At 32.0% G+C, this 21234-nt stretch overlaps 1 protein-coding gene across 2 annotated transcripts in view; it reads left to right on the top strand.

Annotated features, from left to right (window-relative positions):
• Window positions 1-21234, top strand: part of Tomosyn (syntaxin-binding protein tomosyn) — a 735273-nt gene that overhangs the window by 685326 nt on the left and 28713 nt on the right. Inside the window, exons 8-17 of one of the 2 annotated variants that reach the window (XM_085942074.1) lie at window positions 916-1070; window positions 2012-2175; window positions 2427-2557; window positions 3586-3665; window positions 4284-4450; window positions 6112-6222; window positions 7331-7491; window positions 8551-8746; window positions 10535-11588; window positions 14664-14759. In XM_085942074.1, the coding sequence (XP_085798200.1) occupies window positions 916-1070; window positions 2012-2175; window positions 2427-2557; window positions 3586-3665; window positions 4284-4450; window positions 6112-6222; window positions 7331-7491; window positions 8551-8746; window positions 10535-11588; window positions 14664-14759 (2315 nt within the window). The remainder of the gene's footprint in view (window positions 1-915; window positions 1071-2011; window positions 2176-2426; window positions 2558-3585; window positions 3666-4283; window positions 4451-6111; window positions 6223-7330; window positions 7492-8550; window positions 8747-10534; window positions 11589-14663; window positions 14760-21234) is intronic. The other variant, XM_085942075.1, reaches the window with a different exon arrangement.

Raw genomic sequence — 21234 nt, 5'->3', positions numbered from 1 at the left:
TAGTAAAAATATTTCAGAATTAGTTAGGTAACTGTAAAATGTTGGTAGGGAGCATGGAGATTTTTGAAGCGTTGAAGTGGGGCTTGGCAGAAATAAGGTTGGGGTACACTGCTTTAGACCTATGGTAAATCCGGTCCTACTTATATTGTTGCAGAGGATGGCAGCGTATTTCGTGGCTTAAAAACTTCCGTGATTAGTACGAGAGCAGCTCCAATGAACTGTTTCGGGTAGCAGATGATTAAGCAACGATCGCCATAATGGAGACCGACCTCCGTTAGGGGATGTCTCTATAAGAAGCTACTGCGGAAAACTTCAGTCATATTTTTCGCAACGAGAAATACGATTTAGAACCGTTTCATACGTGACACCTGTGTCCAGCCATAGGTGTGTCGCGATACCGCATTTACATATAAATGAACGCGATATTCGTGTGTCTCCGTCTGAACACATGTGTCTCGAGCGGCTACATATACACATAAATGAATGGGCGCGTTCAGGCGGAGACACACGTGTGTCGCGTTCATTTATATGTATGTGCGGTGTCCAGAGATACCTGTGTCTGGACACCAGTGTCTCGTGTGAAACGGCTCTAAGTGAGTATGGCAGCAGATGCGTATAGAGAGATTCTGTTGGCTACGTAACCTCCGTAACACAATTTACGAGGCGTTGTTAATCTGATACGACTGACTAACGATAGATGGATGTACTGTAATTCAGTCATGAACCTTCAATAGAAGACCTTATCAAAAGAAGAAGACCAATACAGAGCAGACGTCACCGATATCACAGCTCAAAAAAACATTTTTTTCACACAATTCAATCTATCATTAGAATAATAACACAATTGTATGTATGATTGGCGAATTGGTGAAAAAATACTTCATTATTTTTATCGGTTTGTATGTATTGTTTCAGGGAGTCTTATGTGATATTTTCCGGTGGACTTCCGTTCGACAAGGCAGGCCGGACGCCCAGTATTACAGTCATCAATGGGAAAACCATCACCGTATTAGAAATGGAGCATAATGTTATCGATTTTATAACGCTATGTGACAGCCCTTGGAATGGAGGTATGAAACAATACTATATTCCCTAATTATTTTATTTGAATTAATACACGAAATGTGCTTGGTTACCTTAGCAGGGTTGCCAACTGGTCCGGGTGTCTACTTGGCTGAGAATTAAAGGAAAATAAACACATTACAAAAATCCTTAAAAACATCTAAAGTCAAATGGGGTTCAAACCTACGCCGCTATCAATCGGGCTTCAATATTGTGATCATACCGAAATTAGACTTGATATAAATAAAAAGGATTTCAAGTTAAAAATCGATCTTTTTTTTTAAAGTACTTAAATATAAAAACCTTAGATTATAATATGAAAAATCTTTTCTGTAAGTATGTACTTAAGACTTTAATAATAAACATCACCAGAAAATAATATGTAATTCACATTTTAAAACTTTTTTAATTGTATGCTTATGTTTGACTTCAAATAAAAAATATTTTTCTTTTTCATGTTTTTAGCTACGTATTATTTATTAATTAAAACACTTTAAACTGTATATTCTCAAAGAAACGTCTCAAATTAGAAGTTTTGTATTTTTCCTCTGGTAGATACCAGGGCTTCGAACCGTTATTTTTTTCGTTTCGGTTTTTCCGGTTTTCGGTTCAGCTCCGAGTGGAAGGTAGTGAGTGACCCAAGAGTCCAAGGGCCAAGATAACTGAAGTGTGGAATTAAATTATGTTAACGCGCGTATTTTAACATGTACCGAACCGAAAAAACCAATATTTTTTGGTTCGGTTCTGGTTTTCGTTCCGACAAAAATAACGGTTTTTTCGATTTTCGTTTCAGTTCCGGTTCGAAGCCCTGGTAAATAGAGTATTCGCCTTAAGAGTAAAGTTAAAGGGACTAAACAGTAATATTAATTGTATTACCCAATCATGTAGGTACTCATTACTTCGGCATCAGTCGATATTGATTGTAAACAATGTCCTTTAACTGTTTCAGATATGCAAGACCCATATGCAATAATAGTGCTGCTACAGAATGACCTGGTGGTGATAGATCTGCAGACTCCCGGCTACCCCTGCTTCGAGAACCCTTACCCTATGGACTTGCACGAGTCGCCTGTCACCTGCTGTTCATACTTTGCCGATTGCCCTTCCGATTTAGTAAGGAACTAAACTAACTATTTCAATTGTATGCAATTCAATTCAGACTCTATTGAAAAAATAATCAAAATTATTAAATTAAGATTATATAACAGACATCTGTATTTAGTATCAGCAAAATTGTTTAAATTCAGTTTGCTATTTACTGACAAAAGCATTTTAATGGAGTAAAATACAATTACTATCAAAGTTAAAACATAAAATAATAATTTAGAGATTAATGTCTCAATTAAATTTTATTTTGTTTTCAGATTCCCGCCTTTTATTCCGTTGGTAGACAATGTAGTCAAAAAAGAGTGGGCTTTAGTGAAAAGGAATGGCCAATCAACGGTGGTGAATGGTCTCCAGCTTCTTGTTCTTATAATGAAATTATTTTAACTGGGTGAGTCAATTAATTCATTGTAAGTATAATAATATATGTTTTTATTTTTAACAGTTTTTTTTTCTGGGGATACACACACCATAATATCCCCTTTTTTGATGATTTTATAGCTTTAAAAATCACCTATAAAGGTAAGTATATCTATTGTAATGTAGGTATTAGATATTTGGCATTTGAAAATTGAAAATTGAAAAATACTTATGTCAACTATATTGATTAATAAATAATTTTGTTGAAGGTGTACTAGGTATATCTAAGAAACTCACCTCAATAACTTTGTAAGTTATAATAAATCATGCTTTGGTAAATAAAGATAACCCTTTGTAACCATATCTTTTCCCTGTTATCTTATATTACAAGGGCGAGTATCACAAGCGAGATTTCAATTATAGTTTACGTGCATACTTATCTACACAGGATTTTGACTATGGATTACTAAAACACAATTAAAAGCTTATGTGAACTGAGCAACTGACTCCACTTCTTTGCTCCGGAAACGTGGCAGAATGAATTTACATGATTATACAGGATGTAATAAAATATACTATTATAAGGAATGTCAATAAAGCGACGTTGTATGAGAAAATCTATCAGAGATGGACGATGCTGTGTTGTAGATGTAGCCATTTTGGATTTCCTTCATTGTTTGCAAACCTATGAAGCTCGAAAATCAGCTAGTGATGTTGTATCACAAAAACCAAATTTCTCCACATCATAATGCGTTTTCAAAGACATAAAATGTATGTCTTTTTTATGTTGGAAACTTATTGTCAAATCCATGGTTTTGTGTCGAGTTTCTGTTATTCTCCTGATTGTTTTTACGAGAAATGGATGTCAGCCACTTGCTCAAACTACTAGGTCCATACTCTGACTCATACACAAATTGAAAAACAATATGTATACTTGCCAGATCTAGGAACCTGGTACCCACGACGCTATAGTCCGATGCTTAAGCTGCGCGGCCATCATGGGTTACATTACTGAAAATAAATTTTAATAAACGTTTTTTTGTTTTTGTCTGTTTGCAGCCATGCCGACGGTAGTATAAAATTCTGGGATGCCAGTGCGGGCACATTACAAATATTATATAAATTGAAAACAGCCAAAGGTATGTTTACTGTTTACATTTTTTTGTAATGTTTATTACTTATTGCATCTTTCATAGTATTAATTTACATTTAACACTGTTGCTAACAATTACCACTGTTTCAGTGGGGTAATTAAAAATTTACTTATTTTTTGCCATTTTACATAAGGCGTATAATTTGAATACCGTTAAGTCCACATGTGGTCTAAATGTAACAAAAAATGAACCACAGTCATGAATCACAGAACAGATTAATAACATAGATATGTGAAGCATAGTGTTGTAATCACCATGAATTTAACTGTTTTCTCAAACAATTTTTCGATGTGCTCTCTTTTTACTTCCACTGCCCCAAAAACCCTTCCCTAAACCCTATTGCTTCCGAGGCTAATATCGCCCCCCTGGATTCCTCCACCTGTTATCGTCCACTTTAAAAAACACTGGTTTAAACCAGTTTACGCAATTTATTGTTAATTATAATAATATTTGGTTATCTTTATTTTGAAACATATTTTTCAAATAACCATTTCTCTGTTTCTATTGTTGAATAATAAAATTTAAAAAATATATTACGTCATGCATCATCTAATTTTATAGAAGTCATATTATAATATGTAATTTTTTTCATTTTAATTTCAGTATTTGAAAAACCGCGCGCCCGCTCTGTTGACGGCACAGAAGAAGACCCCCTCGCCGTACAGTTTATTTCGTTATGCCCCGAATCTCGTAAGATGGCAGTAGCGGGCGCCGGCGGCCATGTTGTATTTTTCAAATTTAGAAAAACAGAATCAACTAGTGAAACACATGTAAGTACTATATGATTGTGAATATTGTGTTTTTATTTCACTAAAAACTCTTCACATAAATAATATTAACCCATTATACTTACTATAGCATTTGACAATGGTTAGGCTGTGGCCTTTTATCAACAATAAAATTAATGTGTGAAGCAGTGGCGAAAGGTGGAGGTAGGCTGTTAAGATTCAACATAAATAGTGCACACTAAACTTTGTCAGTCATACTTATTTGTTTTCATTGAACTACGAAATCAATTTGCAGATAGTGCTGGTTAATTTTTTAAATTCAATTAAACCCTGCCTAAACTAAGCCATAATAGTTTAGGTATGCTATGGGCGATCCGATAAAAATAGTGCACACTTTTTCAGTCACACTTATTTGTTTTAGTTGAATTATGTATTCTTAATTACAGATGGTGTCGGTTTGTTTTATAAAATTCATTAAGCCCAGCCTATATCAAACTATAATCGATAAAAAATATTCTTCTATAATTCGTTGGTGTTTTGTAAAAAGGGCGAATCAACCATTTTGGCGAAATCGAGATTTTAATGAAAATACAATATGTACCGCACTAGCTTTATTGTGTAAAAACGGCGAATTTGTATCTCCACAGGAAAGTACTTAAAAACGATAATCGACTAAAATTAAATTAATTAAAATTACTAATAAAAAGCGAATGTGACATATTATTAGGCCTTTTAAAATATTATATAATAATGCCTATTATAATGACAGTATTCTTTCTACGCTTTATTATAAATTTGTTAGATATTTACAATCATCCACAGGTCATTAACAAATAAATGTCAATAGTTAAAAATCCTCCTCCTGTAAAATAGCATTTTGGTTAATTCGCCCTTTTTACAAAACACTGACGATATATAAAATATCTAAAATTATGTATGGTTTAATGACAAAATTGTAGATATTTTTGACTATTATCTACTATGCCTTGAATTAGGTAGGGTTTAATTGAATTTTAAAAACTAACAAACATTATCTACATATAGTATTTATGTTGGATCTTAATGGCCTGCCTCCACCCTTCGCCACTGGTGTGAAGATCCTATTTCTTTCCATGTGCAGTAATTAGATTGGGCGAATATGGTTATTGTCTTTTATCGCTATCACCAACAGTATGTATTTACATTACGCCTGTTGTATTGGTCTGTCTTGATCAGTGACTCTATTTCTTGTTTATGCCCAAACCATTGAACGTTACTCATGTGGTACAATTAAGTAAAGTTTCATATACAATTGAAGGGACGAAAAAAAGAATACAGCCATACATATGAAAACTTACATTTTTATTTTTTACAAAGTTACATAAGAACATCAGTATAATATGATAAGTTTACATAATTCTAAAGATAAAATAAATAATGGAATAATAAAATATTTAAACATGGACAATATTGAAACGTTCAATGTAGATGGGTATGTAGGGGCACATAGAACCCCGCCCATATATGACAAAAATGGTAAAGTTAAGTACTTAGACCCTTCAGAATATTATTAGGCTTGGAATTATAGATTGCATTGAAGTCAAAAACTTGTTATAGATTTTTTTGGCACTTAGACCCTATAGTCTTTCAACCCTTCAATTTATTAAATAATTATATGCCTTCTGTCAATTTTCTAATAACAAATTTAAATATTTATTTTCCAGATATTAGAAATTCCAATTAATTACGATATACCTGAAGATAGTGAAAATTCTCCCGAGTGTGAATTTGCGCCATCACATAGACCTTCCGTATCACAAGATCCTGAAAAAAGGGTAAGACACCTTATTGTTATTCCAATACCACATCTCATTAAGTATTTATAATAAATATTTACCGTCTTATACCGCAGCCTTTCATAAATATTATAGTACCTATACACAGGACTTAATTAAGGAAGGCATGGGCTTAAGGGACTAATCCCCAGGGCCTTCGTCAGCTGAAGAGCATATTGTTATATTGTTGTGTCGCCATTGTTTGAGCATATAAATATAAATCATTCATTAATGACTAGAGTTCGAAGAGTTTTGTCAAATAGGAGAATTTTTAGGAGAATCCAGTGAGATCCAGAGAGAAGACAGTGAACTCCTTTTTCAGCACCGGTTCTGATATGGCGATAATATCATCGTATGCCAGCATCTGCACAAGTTTAATAAATATTGTACCTCTATTCAGGTATCGATATATATATCCTTTATCGCCGCAGAACAGACTAAAAATGCGAAAGCGAGTCCCCCCGCAGACCAAAACTTTGAAGCCAGCTTTGATTTATGGCTTACTGACAGTCAGGGCATAAAAAGCAAGAATTTTTAAGCCTGCCTAATTGTTCTCAAATATTACCTTTAACATAAATACATAATTTGAATATATCTCATGCACCCGCCACCAGAAAAAATCTTTTTTCGAAAAAAACACGACACTGGCGCGGCTTGAACCTGTAAATGCTGGATTCACGCCAGTCTACTTTTCCAATTAAGCTACGGGCGTCCTACTTAGTTACGACAAATTTAACTAGTAGTTCTTACATGAAATGTTTATCAAATTGCGTTATGATGTTGGGTTTTTGTACATTAAATCAAAGTAGGTATCAATTAAATGCCTTAATTACTAACCAAGATTCTGAAATCTTTTGAATTATTCGTTGAATAAAAAAAATAGTTTATTAAATAACCTTTAAATATTGAAAAACATAGTCTTTAACATGTGTTTAAGTTTATCCCCTATTTCACCATTATTTTTGTGTTCCTTGCTTATCGCTTTTTCCAGTTAGATATTATCGAGTAGACAAATCAGGGTATTACCTTACCTAAGACCAATCTATGGTATAAATAGTTCTTAATAATACAGGTTCAAAATAACATGGGTTGTGTATTTTTGTACCAGGCGGGTTGCGGACTGAAAGTAAGGGCGGGTGGAGCCGTTCGCAAGGCGGCCGGCTTCCAACCGGCTCTGGTCTGTATGCCGCCCACGCCACCGCGACCACCTGACCCTGCCACGCCACTCTCCAAGATCACTGCACTCACTATCAACTCTTCATATGGACTGTAAGTGATTGGCTTATATATTTTATATTTGCATCCGGGAAAGAGTGTGACGACTCCGACTGTGATTTGTCGGTCACATCGTTAGGAAACTACTACTAGGTACTTAACAAGAAAGAATGGATTGTAAGATAATAATATATGAAATCATCATAAAATATATAGGTATATCTTGGGAAATATAGGATTGCAAACTATTGCAATTTCTCCAATATTATGAGACAATTTCAAACTCCAATAGACAGTTTTACTTAAAATATGTGAAGTGAACATTACATTACATGTTATAACCATGGATAACTTATGAAACAAAGCATGGTTTTATTCTCAATTTTAGAAAAGTGACATTTAAAATAATAATATCTGGTGGTATAAAAAATATATTTTAAATGATCAATAACATCTTTCTTTTTTTAGCACTAAAACAGGCCATGAGATTCAATGACAGTACTATAGTAATAGTGATAAAATCACATAATTGTATTCTAACCTCACTGGGAATTGAATCTGAACCCCCCCCCCCCCCCGGATGAGAGGCTAGTGCCTAACACATCAGACTATGGGGGTCGCCTCTGACAAACACACACTTCACACTTAAATCCCTAACATTCCACTTATGAGTTGCTTAATCGCTAAACCCACTCTGGACGTTCTTTTGAGTTTGAGAAAAACTGTTTTGTGCATTTACGATAATGTTGATACTAGTAGTGGTGACGTTTGTATAGTGATTTAAACATATGCTAAAAATCATGGTTTGAATCGCGACGTCTGACTGGTCTGCTATGTAGAGCGGATTTAGAAACCTGTTATTTATCCTAGAGCTGGTTTGGTGACTCAAATCAATATTCATTTTGATTTTTTGACGAAACAGGGCAGAATTTATAACTCACACTTCGATAGGCTGGTAGACCTATTAATATAGCACATACGTACATTCAAAACTAATTTTATTAAAAAATCGCTCAGATTTGGCAATAAAGTGCCTCATATTATTAATTTTAAACCTTTTACAGCACTGTTTTTACTTGATACTTAAATAAATTAATCAATTGTTGTTTTTAGAATGGCTTTCGGAAACGATCACGGGCTCGTCATAGTGGACGTAGTACGGAGGGTACTGGTTTGGAGTGCCAGTTCAGCCGAACTATATGGGTCACAAGATCCTTACTGCAGGTCACCCCGGCGGACCTGCCCCGACAGCTCGGGGGCGCCTATCGCCACCTACCCCGAAGCGCCTCGCTCCCCCAGCATCGATCAGGTATGACACATCATTCATCCAATTAATTACTTTCATTGTATAATTATATCTATCCACCAAAGCAATGATTCTACTGTCAGAATGAAATATTTACTATGTGGCAATAACAGCAGCTGTAGTGAACCCATCTTAATAATTTATTTATTTATTTGTCGATAATAATTGCTAGGTAATTAAATTGTATTCCCATATTTTTTACAAGTAAAAATTTTATTAGCAAATGAGTAAAGGGGATTGATTTTTTTGAGAATAAAATATTCTGTAACATTTTATTATTTTTTAATAGGGGGGGGGGTTACAAGATGTGATGTAATTTAAACAAGGGGGTAAAAGATTTTGTGACATATGTAATAAATAAATTCTCAAGAAGGGTTCACTAACTTCAGCATAAATTATAATCATTCTCTGATTAACATCTAAATGTTGCCGTAATTTGATAAAATATAATGTTTTCAGTTTTAGTCTAGTTTTATTTTATACTTTTTTTATTATCGGTAGATAGTATTAATTAGATGATATATTATTACTATTGAACAGTAGACGCCGAATAGATATTTTATCACAAATATAATCGGTTTATTTTGCATTAAATGGGATCTCACAATCAATAGAAGAAGTCTAATATTATTAACAAGTCAACAGCTGTTACATGAGGAATTTATGATTTTCTTTCTTTTTTTATTAATTGTTCATCCTTTAGATTCATTTGATTTATTGTTATTTTATCGTATAGTTTTTTCCAATTCGATGAACGAAATATAAATAAGTATTTAGTTTCAATTATTAATCCTTATGCCAATCATTTTTTTGGATCCCCTGTATAGTAATCAAACAATTTTAATACATATTGATTATTTTGTATTTAACTAGATGCCAATTATTTTGTTTATATCAATCCATTCGATCAGTATCACGCTGGTATTACTCGATCACACCGATTCATTGACAATCAATTATTACTATTGCCAGTAGCTAGGAAGTAAAGCCCAAAATAAGTATTTTCATTTACTTTTATTGTTTCGTATCTTAACTTGATTGTTTTACTCGACACCATAAAAAAGTTTCTCCAACTCAATTTCTGATCTTGTCATTTTAAATAATTATTTAATGCATATTTATAAATTTATTAATACTTTGAAAATATTTGATTAAATATGTAATTAATATACCTACCACTGCAATTTGAGAATATTTTTATCAGGTATTATTAATTTTATAAAATGTGTTTTTCGTTCAGTATTCATTCCAAATAAAAATTGTTTTACAACACCTCATGTTCCGCTCACATTATTTTTATCGTGTATGATAAAGTTCACCATCTGAGCAAAACATTTGTTGTAAAACGATTTATATATATGTCGTGAATACCAAACAATAAACGCATTTTATAAATTGTCAGTATATAAATGCTAAATTTTTTGACAAAATGAAGTATTAATAAGTTTTCTAGTATGATTTTTTAAATATTGCTGCAAAGTGCAATTATTAGCAAATATTACAGTAGATCTATCCATAGACAACACAGAAAAATTAAAACAATCACAGTACTTATACTTAACATTTTCACTAAAATTATTTATTTTTAAAGAAGCTGCTAAATTCATCGTATTAAAGCTCATTTTGTTTTTCTTTTTTTTTTTGTTTTCTTTTCTCCTTTCCCCGTTCCGAATCGAAATCCCGCTGCAATTCGAAACGTCCCGCCACCCCGCATGACTTGCACTTTTTCTTTCTCGTCAATGTCCGAATCCGGCCACCGCACCGTTCTGGCCCTCCTCTGTCACGTGCCAGGCTCAACTTCAAGACCGGATATCCGAACACACCGACTCTTCGCACGCTTCGCCCGTTTTAACGGACTACGCCGCTTTCTCCAGCGGATCCCAGACGACGAACGTATCCCAAGAAGCCACTCCGAGTAATGTCGAAGGAAACATAGAAACGGCCGAAGAGGCCTACTTGCAACTGACGCCTAACGCCAGAAACGAAGCCAGCCCGGCCATACCGATCTTCAAACCGGCCCTGCAGACGGCCACTCACGCCGGAAGCCTGCCGATAACTGACATGACCGAAACGAATGACTCTTTAAATTTGACAGCCGAAGAGAAGTCTAAAATGGAAGCAGCAAAAAATAGACGAAAATCTACCACATGGAAAGGATTCAATTTGAAACGACAACTATCTAAAGTTGATATAAAATTTAAAAACACATTTTCAGCATCGCAAGATAGAAAAGATTCAGAAATCCCTAAAGATGGAAGTTTCAAAAAGGGGAGTGTGTTTTATAGTGTCGACGGAACAGCTCTGTCGCCGGTCAATACGGACGGAGAATCTCCGGTGTCACCCGATTCTCACAACGCGAGCGACACTAACGAAGAGCAAAAGAATGATCCCGAAATTCCGACCGATCAACTTCAGGACCTCGCGGCGGATGTTTTTTCTGATAACACGGAGAGTGACGAGCTGAAGAAGGGAGATGTGTACGATAGAATGCACCAAGAGCTGAGAGAGACGTACGGGTGGAAGCCTGAAAAAGACATTGTCAAAAAAGAAGTGGAAGGTAAAGAAGAAACGTGCCGTAAGGTAGTCTTCAGCGAGGCCGAAGGAGCGAAGATGTCGCGGCCTGACAATTTACCACTGTTCGACGACGACGGAAGACCGATGCCTCCTCCGCGTCAGTACAAGAAAAGCAAATCCGTCTCCGCAAACGAGAAACGGGATCAAAGGTTGCTCTCCGTTCCCAACATAAAATACAGCCGGCAGGATAACGCCCTCAAAGACTTGCGGAAGAAAGATGCAAACAATCAACCTCAACCTTCTTTCGCTGGCAACATCATGAGGAGATTCAGTAAGTATTAACTCTGAATAGTCTACGTTGACATTTTGAATTTAACATTAACGATTTTTCAATCGGTATTAGCGTTTTTTTCCAATAACAATCTCGATACTATGCCTGTCTGATTTTTATATTTTAATTATTATCACTGTAAATATTATTTTGAAATAGTGTTTCTAATATTATTAATATAGTTACGCATTAGGTAGTCTTTTTTTCATTAACATAAGATACATAACGAGTCCTCTAACAAAACTGGAAGGATTTCAATTGCACAGTAGACTCATCGTAGATATGAATGACCTTTAGCGATGACATATTGTGATTACCTAATATTTTGTAGACAGCAATTAATTTAGTTGAGTGAAACAATTTTAACTGAAACCGTAGGGATTTTGAGCTTGTTTTTTTAATTACATAGCGTTCGTATTGATGATTACAGGTTGAACGAAATACGATAATTATATTCAACCTGTAAACATTGGGTTTTTCTATAACATATAAAATAGACACATAAGTTTGAAATTATTTTAGACATAGAACTGTTTGAAATTTGTAGATTTAATATTTTTCTCTTTATTATTATAGCCGATAGTTTGTATTGAATTATTCAGTTGATACTTGTACACAAACCCATTTAAAAACCTGTTTTCTCAATTCCTTACCCATTTGCTTTATATATTTTGTATTTTATGTTGTTTTCTTTATTTCTGGCTTAAAGGCACCGACTAGAATTAACCATAATTATTACGCTTTAGTTTGTTTGATTTATTTTTAATTAACTCAATGTAAATGTTTTAATTGTTTAACAAAATCATAAATTCCTTCTTATTAATGCATAAACTACTTAAAAAAGACTTCATAATAAATTAATTACACAAATTTAATAATAACAAATGCATATATTTACAAGATTGTATGTATATAATATATTTTATGTATAAAAACATTCATCTGACTCATCTGATAACTTATTGTCATATATATCATGGGTATAACAGGATAATATTATTATTATTATTATCGTTGTGAGAATTGCAATATTCACAGAACTCCATTGCAGCGTAGTGGCTAAATGTTTTGCTCGCATTACCATGACTCCAAGCGAAGCTGACATCCTGTTAAACCTAATGCTTCATACTTTTATCATCACTCGCTTTAAGATAGACCCATACCTACCTTGTTCCTCGCGGTTAACGTATTTCTATCCTACGTTCAATATTATTCTCGAGAGATTTATGTGTGTTGTGATTGTATTGTACCATTAAATAAAATAATTTGTCCACATTGGTTATGGTTTAATTTATGTACCGGAAAACACATGGGGTTTATAAATAATGCACCATAGAAAGCTATTAGCAAGGTATTCAAATGGTTTATATAATATAATATAATATCACTATCAAATTTGTAATTAATATTTTTACAGGTGTTTTACGTTTATTTTCTAAATCAACAATATTATTTAATTATCTCATATTGTGAACATTGACTGTCGTTCATACACATTGTCATTAGTTCAATTCATTAAATATTGCTTGAGGAATTATTATGTCGAAAATTTAATACAAGAGTCAGTTATTTTTTAGAATTCATTTAAAGTAAGTTAAATTTGGTAAAGATTAATAAAAAGTTGCATGCACATTCTTGTAATATATATATTATATTTTAATACCATAATTGTCAAATAATTAGTTAATAACATAGAATATGTATTTTTATAATTTCAATAAAACATAATTAGAAATTCATCGTATCCCAAAAACCACTATGCCATTTACTAGAGTTGTCCGAATTTCATGAAAACTAAATCATACATCATAAAAAAATGCTTTCACATTTTTAAGTGTGTGTTGTCATACTCAATGCGGCTTCCATGTTTGATAATACAGTGTCTTTCGATAATGCAAGCAATAGGTATCCACTTTTGTTGCATCATTTTGAAATTTGCTGATTATTAGTATTCATAATAAAATAATGAATGTGCCATGAAATATTTTTATCATTTGGTATTCATCACATATATACCGAGTGATAAATTATCCTGAATTTATCACCAAGAAAAGATTGGTCTATTATGTAAATATACGAATTTCTACTTCTACATTTTATTACATAGACTAATTATCTATCTTAATAAAAATGTGTAAGTAAAATAATATACCTAATACATTATAGTGACAGATATAGTTTTGTTTCATTATTTTATTATAATGGCCTCAAGATTAACAGTTGAAAAAAATAATTTAGTTATTATTTGTTATCATTATTATTTGTTTTTTTTATTTCAAGGACTCATCATCGTCGGATGACGACCAAAACTGCCTTAAATACCTTTTTGCTGACCTTTTTGGTAAATCGTGTTGATCAATAATTAAAGCATTTGACTTGTCACGTGTGTTTACGTTTAGAGATATAATTTTTTTTTTACACTTATAGATATGAGTTCCTATAGAGGCCGCAAATTTTTTTTTTGAGCTTTTTTTTAAACTCATAATACAATTTGCATTTTTTTTTTCATTCAGCCACATTTGCTTTTGAGACGGTAGATATTTAACAATGTCCTTAGACTTCCACCCGGAGAGTTGACGTCTTTCACATTTTTTCATACGGGTAATATGATATGGTTCGTTTGAGGAGTTGATTCATAGTCACACTTGTAGAGGAACGCTTCATAGAAGTCTTAGCTTATCACAACCCATTAATGATATGTCTGTAGACGATTTTGCATCATGTGCCGTCTTTAGTTATTGCTTACATCTATACCGGTATCGGGGTACATTCAAATACATTATTTAAACTCTTAATTACTATGAAGATGCAATTTAAATTGAGAATAACAACGGGGAATCGTAAATGTTTAACATTAACAATTTATTTTTCATCTAATACATACTTCAAGTTAACAATATTGTCATTAAATTACAAACATAAAGACATATTAATACAACAATTGATCATTGAATGTCGCTATCATACCCTTTTACTCCATTCATCATTACATAACTAACTATATACTAATATAAAACATTTTTTTTAATAATTTTATTAATACTTTTAAGAAACTGTAATATATATTTTCCCTAGGAATATCTTTAAGCCGGCTATGTAGATCTCACCGACAACGTAGTCCAATATTGGAGCCTATAGCGTCCGAGACGGCAATCGAATCAAAATGTATAGGTATGGATAGTGGTGCTTGGGATCTGGGTAGATTTATTAATTGAATAACATTTTACAGAATAGCAACATTGAACTCAATAACACAATTCCTTGAACTTCTTCCACTGATTATATAAATACTTTAATATCTGTTTCATTAGATAAGACATTTTGCTTCCTTAATGCAGAAATTAGCCTTCAATTGTTCAAGATTCACAAGTTAATTCTTGTTTACACAGGTTTAGTACTTATCATTAGTAATCGCACTAATACCGATACGTGTAAGCAGGCAGAATTAGTAATAAATATTAGTATTCGGCCTGTTACCACATGTCAGTATTAGTGGGAGTGACAAGTACTAATCCTGTGTAAAAGAGCCCTTACTTTTTTTCATTATTTCTAAAAATAACTATCTTATTTTAAATTTTTCGTAAATTGACAATCACTACCTAGTTAGAAACATTAATTCAAAGTATTTTTAATACGATAAATATGTGTATTACATTGATCTTAATGCAGATAAAGCCATCTAAAAACATCCATGTAAGATCATTACAAAATGTCTAATTTTTTATTATAATTGCATTTAATTGAGGCTAGTTCCGCATTAACGTTACGATTTTGTTATCAGTTGAAAATGTATTGTCTTATTTAAAAAAAAAAAAAAACTATCAAAGAAGTATAACCTTACCTCATTATTTAAACACGTTTCTTCAACCAATGAGTGACAGTCCTTCAAATCAAATTATAAATATTATTAATAATAATAGATATGTAACATTAATAATATACATATTACATAGGTATATGGTTAATGCTTGCAATAATTAAGTGAGCAGGTGCAATAATTATTGTCTACTAATAATAATTTTATTTCTACACATTAAAATACATCTTATTCCAAACTTCTCTTTCCTTTAATTGTCTTATATACACCTTAAGGCCTCTTATTTATTAATATAAAATTATTGTAGGTATTTATTTACCTACCCATCTGAAGCAATTAAATAAATTAAATTTACTGTAACACAATTTGGAAATGATCTATGTATATGACTTTGTTCTGTTGCAATGTGTTATTTTTTTGTTAATTACTTTGTATCTATATATTAATTTGGTTACAACAAATTGACATAATATTACAATGTATTGTTATTGTTTAAGTATGTGTAATATTATTATAATAACAGGTCACTTAATATTGTATAAAGTTTACAAAATGTTACCTTAATATAATTCCTACAGAATCTAGGAAATGTTTATAATTATAATAAATCTATATATTATGTTTGTTTGTCATAATTAGTTTTAGAACAATGCTATATTACATTACATGAACTTCAGTTTATTCCAAAATATATTCGTTTTCATACACCAGCTGTATCAAAGACAAATTAACTCTATGACAACGATCTATCCATTTGATAGCATTTGATAGCATTTGTATACTGTCGCTAGCAGGTTTAAGGAATCAATAGGCATTATATTATCAGAATACAGAAAGCTTTTTAAAAGCTGCCGATCCTTGAAGTATCTGTCTGGGACGAAGACAGTGGAACCTTTAGAGATTTATTTAACCTTGATGTTACAAGCCTAAACGGAATATTTTATTAAATGATCCATGAATTCGTAAAATTGCAAATAACTTTTGCATTTTAATTACAAATAATGTATGTCACATGTCAATCGCATCATTAAGTTTTGTAACGAGTTCGATAGGCCCCCTCTTTATTACTCGAAACTCTTTGATCAGGGAGCATTTCCTCCCATGGCGGAGGAAGCGTCCGCCTGAGAAGAGCGGGACGTCGCCGGCCGAGGGTTAGTTATTGCGGGCCTGATAAGAGGTGGTGTGCGGTATGCGCAGATGAACGGGGTGTGCGGCGGAGGCGGCTGGGCGAGCGGCGCGAGCGCGTCTGCGGGCGGGTCGGGGCCGTCGCGGGCGGAGACCCGACGATCGTGCGCGGCGGGGGGTCCAGCGGGAAGCGCGGGGGAGCCGGTGCGGCGCTCTCGCTCGCAAGGTACCCGCAAACTGCAGAAGTGTCTCTCCACGGCGTCCTACAGCGAGGACGCCAACGCCGCGCGACTCCCGCCGACTAACTCCACACACCACACGCTGCTAGTCACCAGACAGTATTGCAGTTTTGGTAGTACAGTCGCCTAAGTCATACGTAGTGTTCTTTTTTGCGTTACGATTGCGGAAGCGTCACGTGTGCGCCTCGGACACTTTCGTAACTGTTGCCACAGTGAAACTTCACAATGGTGGTAATTTATAATGCCATATTGTCGTTGAATCTGCAATACCTTCTATATGTACAAAACATTTGGGTGACAAATAAAACTGCGTTGTTAGATGAGTGGTAGAGTGCCGCAGAATTTCGCATTTGGAAAATTCAAATGTTATGTTTTTTATGTGTATTTGGATCCAAAGCATTGACCCAATCAGTTGAGTTACTGGCTAATACCCATTAAACCTCTTCGGGAGGTGGCCAAGATCCATATTGTAAATTGATATCACTCAATCATTTGGCAGTTTGAAGCTTTCTTATAATGGTCATTTTAGTTCCAAACCCCTTAGGACAAAGTTGACTAATAAATAACAATAATTAAGTAATCGTGTTTTACTGCATTAGTGACAGATGGCAATATTTGTATATACTTTTAAGAATGATTTCAATCATAATACATTATTTTAAATAGATTATTTTGGATAAAGAAACATATTATTATTATCATCCAGGATGTATTACACAATACAAAACCACTAAATAATCAATACACATAGAATGTATTCCAGAATTTACGACATTACATTATTTACAATAATATATTTAATACCAAGATTAAAATCACTGAAAGTGGGCACAATTCCTCAACTTCTCTCATACATTTTTTGTCTAACATAAGAGTTATATGACTTTCTGGTCTCACTTTCAATAGGTACTTCTATATGCAAATTTGTCAGATTCAAAATTATTACGATGATGGCCACGCGCACTCGTTACGCGTCCGCTGTTATGATTTTTATTTTCTCATTTTCATTAGAACGGGATTCATTTTTTTTTCGTTTCAATCTCTGCATTCGCTCAATTGAATTTGATTTTCTAATTTGAGTTTTTCTTTAATTTTATTTGTCAATTATTCATTGGAAAAAATAATACCGAGTCAAATTAGTAAGCAGTCATTTCTCATTTCAACGTAAGAATTACACAGACTCAATTAGATACTAATTCTTGTAATTTGTCCTTATTTGTCATGCAGAGGTAAAATTTAATACTAAATGTACCTACATAAGATCATTATTCAGAAATGTGTGATTAACCCTTTATTCAACTTGTTTTCCACTAGCATTAATTAAAAAATATATTTTTAATAAGACAGATAGATCATTGTCTTATATTGGGCCATAATAACATATTATTTTCAGTAAAAACTATAAAACGTTGTAAACTTTGTTAATTATTAAAGAAACTTCATATATTTGTAAATGTCATCGAGGTATATAATATCATTTATAACAATATTATAAAAATGATTAAATAAAACATAAATTGTTAACTTTCATTGGAAGATTTTAACATCTATTTATGTATTACTACTTTACTTGAAATTTGTTTCTTTTATAAAAGTTATGACTTCAGTCAAAAGTTTAAATTATTAAATTTATGTTCCTAAAGAATTATCTCCGTCTAACTACTGATATGTATTATATCCTATCGTTACATGCGATTAATGTTAACTCAATAGTCTGCGACTCAGCCGTGAGTTAAAATTTTCATCTATGTAATTCATAATAATTCGTAATTCGTAGCAGATCATTATTTTGTAGAACTTTTTTTATTTTCTATCATTAATTATTTATAGAGAATTATTTTTTTAGTAATAAAATTATACTTTAAAAATTGCTTAATTAAATTCTTGTACATTAATAATGCAAACAAAAATATTTTGCATTTGCAATTTACCGACAATTTTTGGTCCGATTTCATTGTCATAACATTTTGCTTAATAATAAGTATTGATATAAAAATAATCTTTTAACTCTTCCTTTTATTTCACAAGGCAATCTATTACTTCTAATTTTATTCATAGTACATACATAGTAGATCTTTATGTGAATTTTTTATATAATAATAATTTATAATGATTATACCTTGACAATTAACGTTAAAAATAATAAACTTTTATTGATGCAAAATATTTTTGTTTACAAAAGTTATAGTTTATTAATTGATAGTCTTTTTAAAGCTGACTTTTTATTTGCGATATCATATTATTTCTCGAATTTCATTCAGTAATGTTATGGTTATGAATTTTTTTAATTATTTCTTATTATTTTACAAAAAAGAATTTATATTCTTTTCTTTGGTTAAATTTTCAGACCGGAATCATATAATAGGTAAATTGCTAAATATAATTTCCGATTTGCGTAGATTATTATTATTACCCAATAGATGGAACCGTTGTTTATTTTGATTTTTCTGTTGTCGTTTTCCAAACGTTATATAATAATTTTAAAATGTTGTTCTTTTATGTATCCATAAAAATCTTAACGCTGTTCAAAAGCTGGGAAGGAATAGCAGTAAATATAAAACTTTTGATAATGATTTAAATTTGAGCCCTCTCTGTAGGACTTCAATATTTTCTATGAAAACAATACTTTAATATTTCAGGTACAACTCAATTTCTTCTCTTATATTCTAACTCAATCTTTGCTTCATACTTTACAAGCTGTAGACATATAACAAATTAGTAAATACTAAAAGATAATGACGTTATTGCATTATTATATTACATCAATTATATACATGTTATAAATATATCATTTCAAATCCTTATTGTTTCCACATGAAGAGAGTGACATTATATAATATAAAACTTTGTTCTTAACAAGCAATACTAACATGTATTGTTGAAACCAATTGTATGTGTATATGAATATGATAACATTTAATTAACAAACTGTAAAATTAACATTTTGTTCCGCATTACAAAAATGAATCTATTTTACCCCGCTTGACTTATTGGTTTACTTTATTATCGGTGAGCGAGCGAGAAAGATACAATGCGCGTGATTCCACTCATTATAAAAATTCCTACTATGTGGCACATGTCAAAACGAGTACGAGGCAAAAAAATATAGTTAAAAATCGATCGCGATGAACAAGGGTTACCTGTACCTATACTTAACTTGTTTATTTAATTAATTAGTATAGATTTTGATGGGAATCATTATGTCTTATAAATGTACATTTTGAAAAAAGTTCTCAGACTCAGCCAATAAATTATAGAATTCTTGCTGTCGGACTATAAGATCTAACTATAACTCTCATTCTACAGAGCATCCATGTTATGTCAACATAAAAAAAACCATTGACTAATTAAACTTATTCCTACCTACCCACTTTGGCTGCCTTGGGTTACAGAATTGAAAAAAAATACATGTTTTTTTAATACGTATTTTATCCAGCTAAAAACCATTCCTCGTTAAAAAAAATGTGTTATAATAATCTCCAATCATTGGAGATCTCTAATATGCTGCGCTTAGGAGAAAAAATGGTAATTAAATTAAATTTTTTATCACTTTATTTTTTATAATATTATTACACTTGGTTTCAAAAATATGTGCATTAAGTATGCTGTATTAAGATTGCAATTGCACAAAAAAATCACATTATTTTAATGTATAGTTATTTGTCAATCCTATTATCTAACAGCTAGGCACTGTAAATATGGCAATAATTATTAAATAATATAACCTCACTTTAATTAATCCAATGTAACCTAGCAACAAACTTGTTATAAAAGTATGTCAGTTGTTTAAAGTATTATGATACACGCTTACACGTGTTGCCGACTCAAATAAAACTAAATAATATTGTTTCTGAAACATTAATAATGCGCTCTATTCGTGATATTTTAAAATTAAAATATAAAACACTTACAATGTAAACTTTCACTTCTTTCCGTAGCCTATTTGAATACCACACGCTGTCGTAGTGAATTTTCTTTCCACTCACTGTAGATATATTTTATAAATGAGTAAAGTTCGACAATTTTGTACCTATTAAATATATTTTTTATTTTATGATTTCTTTTATTTTTAATATCGTTATTATTTACAATCACAGAGTTTTCCATGCACAAATTTATTATTATTATTGTTTGAACAATTTAATCAGATTAATTTTTGTTTATTGAAGCATGATTTAGTTCTTTCGAAGGGTGACGTACTATCCAAAACTCCTATTGAAAACCTTTTTTTCCGAATAAAGTCTCTTTAAAAGCCAAACTCTAAATTACTCTGACTCATGTATGTGTGTGTTGTTTAACATTTCAATAACCGTACCTTATAAGATGCTCTTCCAAAATTTCTGTTGTATTTTATGTCTAAACATAATATTATAATAATAATATTACCATAGTTTATATTTGCTTACCTATTTATTTTTTTTATAATTTGATTCAGTTTATAAAAACAAAATACTATACTGAATAA

The sequence above is a fragment of the Rhyacophila brunnea genome, unplaced genomic scaffold (genome assembly GCF_057557595.1).
Source record: "Rhyacophila brunnea isolate RB1 unplaced genomic scaffold, BYU_Rbru_1.0 scaffold_14, whole genome shotgun sequence".
NCBI lineage: Eukaryota > Metazoa > Arthropoda > Insecta > Trichoptera > Rhyacophilidae > Rhyacophila > Rhyacophila brunnea.
Note: the sequence above shows the minus strand (reverse complement) of the source record. Positions and strands in the feature narration are given on the sequence as shown.